This window comes from Nicotiana tabacum, chromosome 7, assembly GCF_000715075.1.
Source record: "Nicotiana tabacum cultivar K326 chromosome 7, ASM71507v2, whole genome shotgun sequence".
NCBI lineage: Eukaryota > Viridiplantae > Streptophyta > Magnoliopsida > Solanales > Solanaceae > Nicotiana > Nicotiana tabacum.
In genome coordinates, this window is record NC_134086.1 from 151,723,717 (window position 1) to 151,730,785 (window position 7,069).

Consider the following 7,069-nt stretch of genomic DNA (forward strand, 5'->3'; position numbering starts at 1 on the left):
TGTTTGTTGGGCTCGATTTCAGAAGCCCATGCAATCCCAACGTTCACCCCTCTTTGTATGCCCGTTTAATAATGTTCTAGGCCAACTATGAGCCCAACATTTGTCCACATTATTATAGGTTTGCTCTGTATTTCCTTGTCCATCATCCAAAGCCCTAAATCCGAGCTATTTGCGAACAAAAGTGCCATTAGGCTCAATTGAGTGTAGTTCCTTAAAATGGAGTGAGGTGTGCCATCTTAATTAAATCACCTATGGCCATCATGCTAATCTCATAACTTAGACATTAAAAATAAACTTCGTAGTTTGCTTTAGGCGCGTTAATTATATAATTATCACAGTTATTACTAAAATTCGGGTGTACATTTCATGTGACCCGGTTCTAATTTCCAACAAGGTTAAATAGAACGTGTCGTGAATCACAGGTGCATTTCATGTAGCGTGGTTTGCGATGTGTTTTAAATGACCTCGAAATAATTCCTTGAATAAATAAAAGAGGTTTTAAAATTAAAAATGCACATAGGTTTAAAAAGTGTTTTAAAACTAGATATTTAGGCCAATAATAATAGTTGAGCGACCGTGCTAGAACCACGGAACCCGGGAATGCCTAACACCTTCTCCCGGGTTAACAGAATTCCTTACCTGAATTTCTGTGTTTGCAGACTATAGAACAGAGTCAATTTTTCCTCGATTCGGGATTTAAAACCGGTGACTTGGGACACCATAAATTATCCCAAGTGGCGACTCTGAATTTTAAATAAAATAATCCTATTTCGATTGTCACTTAGATTGGAAAAAACTCCATTTATACTCCCTTGCGGGTGTAGGAAAAAGGAGGTGTGACAAGCTATTCAAGGAGACTCATATTGTAAAGAAGAAGAAACAGACGGATCAAGAAAGGTGGGTCGAGGGCCGAGCCTCGACTATACATGTAAGTTTTCACTTTTCATTAAGTATTTTGATTTACTTTTATATAAATTTTGAAATACTAATTCAATGTAATTTTTCTTATAGGGTCACTTCACAGCTGACATGGAGGAATTCATATGCAGTTAGCCACCTAATGAGTAGGGAGAGCCAATCCAACCTTCGTAGGAGGATGCTGAAAGAATGTGGATGGAGGCTGCTGGCGGTCCAAAATGGGGGAAGGTATATGGGCTTCCTACTAATAAATTTCATCGCTATAAGTGTGGAATGCAAGGAATAGGGACTTCCTCGCAAGGCGAAAAACTTGATGGGGAGAGCCTCTCCGCTATGCGGGAGACTGTGACAAAGCTCACATCCGAGCTAGAAGCAGCCAAGGAAAGAGAAAAGCTTAGAGATGCTCAGTACATTGGCATGCAAGCTCAGTACCATGGCATGCAAGAGCATATCAAATCTCTCCTAAATTCTAGAGATTTTCCGATTCCCCGGTCTCGTGAGTCATCGCCAGAGGCTCGACATGAACGTGAGTGTTCCTTCCATCCTCCCCGTGCTCGTTCCTTTCGTCCTCCCCGTGATCGTTCTTCCCGTCCTCGACAAGTAGACCCTTCTGTATACCGTCTTGTTGATGAAAGTTCATCAGATGGTGATGATAATGATGTTGCACAAAACACTCCATGACTTTGATATACTTTGAACTAGACAAATAGAACCGGTTTTGAACTAGGTGTAATAAGCGTTAACTTAGTTTTGTTAGTTCTATTGAACTTTAATTTGTTGGTTTTAATGTATTTTTTGAATTGTGTTGTTGTTGTTGTGTTGTTGTTGTTGTTGTTGTTGTTGTTGTGTTGTTGTTGTTGGGTTGTTGTGGAGATTTTGGTATTGAAATTGTAGTTTATGAATTGAATTATATTGTTATTTAGAGATTTTGGTATGTTGGCAGGTGGTGTAGCTGCCAAACAGACATTTTATGCCAAAATTATTACCCAGAAAAGTGACCAAAGTTGGTCGCTTACCCATTAAAAATAAAATCTGGAAATTAGCGACCAAGGTTGGTCGCTTATATCTAAAAAAAATTAAAAAATTAAAAATTGGCGACCAAGGTTGGTCGCTAATGAACCCAGATTTTATTAAAAAACAAATATCCTGGGAATTAGCAACCAAGGTTGGTCGCTTATGCATAAAAAAAATTAAAAAATTAAAAATAAGCGATCAAAGTTGGTCGCTTATGAACCCAGATTGTTAAATATATATTTTAATTTACAGACTAACGTTGGTCGCTAATTTTTGATATATAATAATTTAAAAAATATCGTAATTTAAATGTACAGACCAACGTTGGTCGCTAAATTTATATTATTAAAATATTGTACCGACCAAAGTTGGTCGGTATTTTGTTTACAGTGAACATTTGGTCATTTTACCTTAGCGACCAACTTTGATCGCTAAGGTAAAGGGACCGCCAATATAGCTACCAAGCCTGTTTGGACGCGTTTTAGTCGGTATATTGAGATAAGCGCGCTACCAATGTTGGTCGTTATATATGGTCGTTTTTTTACCGAATTTCTAGTAGTGTACCTAAAACAATTAGAAAGTAGTATTACTGATAGTATAATTTTTGTGGCTAGAGCTGCCTAAGAAAGGAAATAGGAGATGAGGAAACATATTTATTGGTGAAGCTTAGTGTTGACCTTTAATTTTTTAGTTTCTGAGTTACTGAGCTCTGTCACACTAACAACTCATGTTTTTCCTTTACAGATCAAGATGTTTTTCTTTTTCAGGTTCAAAAGTGTAGCATATTAACATATAGTATTTAGAAACATCTAAGACAAATAACTACTCATGTTACTCTCCAAGCGAACAGATATCTGCTTATGTGCACCTAAGTATGGAAATTACATGTTTACATGCGTATAAGATAACCCTTTAGTATCTTTGTCATTTGTGAAACATAGATAGGTAAAGTTTGTCCCTGTGCATCTCTCTTATAAGGCTAATGTAAGAAATCTAGGGGTCTGGGACTCTATATCCTTTAAATACAGAACCAACAACTAATCATTTTTTATTATTTGTGCTGATAAATTGAACTTTGGATTGATCATGAATTCAAACATGACTCGCTTGTTGCTGCAATAGGAGTTCATTACTTAGATGGTCACTCAATTTTCCGAAATTATCTACCAAAGTCATCTTTCTCTCGTTTGTAACAACGAAGTCAATTAACTATGTCAATAGCACTCAGAAGGTCACTCAACCAGATTTATCAAACTTTTGATCGCCAAATACGTATTACCCTCTAAATTATTAACTTTTTTCTTCTATTTTTTTTTTGATTTTTCAATATTGTGATTTTTTTCTCTTTTTAAACAACATTATGGACTTACCTATAAATAAAAATATTTTATTTACAAATAAAAAAATAATATTTTTCTAGCATATATAATGTCAAAATAATAATATAATTGAGCATAATATTCAAAAATATATAACGTATATTACAAAATTACCTTTATTTTAAATAATTATTTTCTATAGTAAGTGCATGGAATATATATTTTAAAACTTTTTTTCTTCATTCTCAATTGTGTAAATAATTTTTTGAGTTTTTTTTGTTATTATCAAAATTATTATTGCGAACAAATTGTTCTAATTAGCTTTCTACTATGCTCAATATTTTATTATTCCAATATTGTATATGCTTAAATAATATTTTAATTTTTTTAATTTATAATTATATTCTAAGAGAAGTCCATAATATAAATTAAAAAGAGAAATACTATTATATTAAAAAGCTAAATAAAAGAAGAAGAAGATAAAAGTTGATAATTTAAAGGATAAAATAGGTATTTGCCGATCCAAAATTTGAGAAATCTAGTTGAGTGACCTTCTCAGTGCGGTTGGCCTGCAAATAGTAGCAGAGCTTTAAGATTAAAATTTAAAAGCTATCAATAAATACTTTGAATTGACTTTCACAAGATATGCAAAGTCATCCTTCAAGCACAGGAACATCTATCATATCATTGCCGATCAGTTGTGAACATACGTTTTAATTGAGGCTGAAAAAAGGCTGCCACAGTTGTCACGTCCCCTCGCATAATATATTCCCACCAAATGGAAGTTAAAAAAGTTGAAATATGTGTGTTGCATGCATGTATGTATGAGATGAATAATTTAGCTACTAGAAAGAAACTCCTTTTCTGAAATTATCTTTAATGAGGGTTACTACATGTCCTTCTAAAGGTTTGATTAACCCAAGCACCATTTTTAGCTTCTTCTAGAAAATGATTCCTGAATCCCAAACACCATTGCAACTTCCTGTTTTGGACATTTCCCAACCATTAGACTCATCTACTCTATCTTCTCTTGCTGCTGCCTGCAAAGAATGGGGCTTCTTTCATGTTACAAATCATGGAATTTCCAATGATGTTTACACAAAAATTCATTGCCTCTCCAAACACCTCTTCAACCTCCCTTCTGAGATCAAACTAAAAGCAGGTCCTTCCTCATCTCTCAAAACTTATACTCCTCATTTCATAGCATCTCCCTTCTTCGAAAGCCTTAAAGTATCTGGACCGGACTTCTTTGACTCGGCTAAGGGTTCTGCAGATACGCTTACTGCTGAAGGGAATTCGGAATTCAGGTAATATAATATAATGCTCGTTTAGAACATTTAAGTTCTCCTTTTATTTAATGTCTCTAAGATTGATATTGTTGTCTGATAAACGGTATTCCTTTCTTAGTGAGATACTGCAAGATTATGGAGGCAAAATGACAGAGTTAGCAAAACTCGTCCAGAAAACTGTATTGATGAGCTTGGGAGAAGAAGTTGGGATGAAGTACTATATCTCTGAATTTGGTAGTTGCCATGGATACTTGAGGATAAATAACTACTCGCCCCCGGATAGTTTAGAAAAGGAAGTTGAAGGTCTTGGTATGCACACTGATATGAGCTGCATAACAATAGTCTATCAAGATGAATTAGGTGGACTTCAAGTAAGATCAAAGGATGGGCAGTGGGTGGATATTATGCCATGTGAAGGAACTCTTGTGGTAAATATTGGTGACATGCTGCAAGCTTGGAGCAATGACAAGCTAAGATCCTCTGAGCACCGTGTCGTTTTGAAGAAGCCAATAAATCGCTTTTCATTAGCTTTCTTTTGGTGCTTTGAGGATGAGAAGGTGATCTTGGCACCTGATGAAGTAGTTGGTGAAGAGAATTCAAGAATCTACAAGCCATTCGTTTGCTCTGACTATTTAAAGTTTAGAGTGAACAATGAGAAAGGTAAATTTGAGAAAGTTGGTTTCACAGTTAAAGATTTTGCAGGGATTGGACTTAAGTAAAATTGTAGAAGCCTGGTTGTCATTCTTTAGCTTGTACATCTCATATTCCATCATTCCAACATAGGTATCTAGGAGTTCTGTTTGTTACAATATAATATTCTGGCTTGCTATTTGATGAAATTGTTTGCAAGTTACTTCATTGAATGATAGGAAGACCTATTAAGAAGGCTCTGACCTGACATAGTAAGTAACTTAATCCATGTATGTTGGAAGTCCAACTTCCAACTCATGTTTTTATTTAAAATTCTAGTTTGCCCACTTGGCATGTTTTTTTTTTTTTTAATTATCTACAAACGCAAAGGGCATATATATTCTAGAACCAAACATAAATGATCAATTAATTTATTTCTGAAATCTAAATAATTGCCATGCTCAAACTATACTCTCGTACCATAGGCAGAGGTGGATCCAGGATCTAAACTTAAAAGATTCAGCATTACTGGTCTCTTTGTTCTTTTGAAATTTTTGGTTCAAAATTTACTAATTGAATTTTAAAAGTATCCATATTCCCTGTAAAAAACGCTAAATTCAATTGAACTCATCAAAAATAGGCTCCATCCGCCTCTGCAGAAAGACCTTTTTTTTTTTTTTTGGAGATCCAGAAAAGTAAGCAAATCCTACTTAAAGGACCTTTTTTGCTGATAGGATATAAAGAATGGATAAATCATCTTTCAAAAGAATGCATAACCAAAAATTGGTCATCATTGTAACGTACCATTTGGAACTTTGTCCTCTAGCAGTTAGTTTAGACTGTATAAGCTTCTATATGATAATCAAAAGCATAATGTTGATATAATATGTGCACCAGGAGAAAAAAGACCTTCACTGCAACTTAGAACACAACCTATAATGTTTTTGTCCTCTAGTAGTACATTTAGACTGTATCAGCGAGCATAATGTTTATATTCACCAGAAAAATAACTTTATTAGAACACAACCTATAGTTATCATAGTGATGCCTCTGAATACATTATGGTTAAGTAACCATCATATGCTTTAATTTAATGGTGGATTTAACTGTGTGGATTCGACGAATCATTTGGAGGAGTCTGGAAAATAAAAGTAGATTTTGCTTTTCTCAATATCAATACGACAATTTATGCTAACAAAATTGTAATTGCATTTATTATTATTAATTATTAAAAAACCCATAAAGTTATACGCTGTTTTCGTTTGGCGAGCACATTGTAAATAAAATACTCTAACTAGAATGATCAATTTGTCACCAGTCCACTTTAATCAATTTCTTTATTTTAATAGGTGATGATTGCTTCCCACATGGGTTTGCTTAGGGATCCTAATTAAATCACATACAAAAATCACCCTTTATTGGTTTCTTTCCTTCTTCGGCTGGATTTCTGTGGGCTTTACATTTTTTACTTTTCATGTTTTGGGGGACATAAGCAACTATTGGTATTCTTATCAGGTGTGCCAGGGACCAATCTCTATCCTTTACTCCCTCCGGTTTATAATAAGTGACTAATTTATTTTTTTATTTTGATCCAAAATAAATATTCATTTATATAATTAAAAATAATTTAATTTATTTTTTCAAAATTATCCTCATGTACATATCCCTAAAAAGTCTTTTACTCCTCATATTAATTATGTTGCAACATTTAATTAAGGATAGTTTAGTCATACTAACTACTTTTATTTAGAATTTAGTATTTCCTTAATGAGTGTACCCAAACCAAATTGATCACTTATTGTAGATCGGGAGTAGATTTTTCAGATGTCATTTTATCAAAATATCAAACTGAGTTCCAAAAAAATATAAAAGATGAAACAAAATTCATAAATTTTTTTC

The 7,069-nt window shown here is 33.9% G+C and overlaps 1 protein-coding gene across 1 annotated transcript; it reads left to right on the top strand.

The window, feature by feature from the left end:
- The first annotated feature begins 3,996 nt into the window (after positions 1-3,996).
- Positions 3,997-5,507, top strand: LOC107777637 (gibberellin 20-oxidase-like protein). The gene is made up of 2 exons (XM_016597705.2): positions 3,997-4,558; positions 4,659-5,507. The coding sequence occupies exons 1-2, from the start codon at positions 4,200-4,202 to the stop codon at positions 5,257-5,259; spliced, it is 960 nt and encodes a 319-aa protein (XP_016453191.2). The 5' UTR covers positions 3,997-4,199; the 3' UTR covers positions 5,260-5,507.
- The last annotated feature ends 1,562 nt before the right edge of the window (positions 5,508-7,069 follow it).

What these genes read in the sequence shown, in the direction of transcription:
- LOC107777637 (XM_016597705.2), top strand. Translation starts at nt 4,200, where the DNA reads ATGATTCCTGAATCCCAAACACCATTGCAACTTCCTGTTTTGGACATT. An exon ending in GAAGGGAATTCGGAATTCAG is followed by an intron (nt 4,559 to 4,658) that starts GTAATATAATAT and finishes TTCCTTTCTTAG; the next exon opens with TGAGATACTGCAAGATTATG.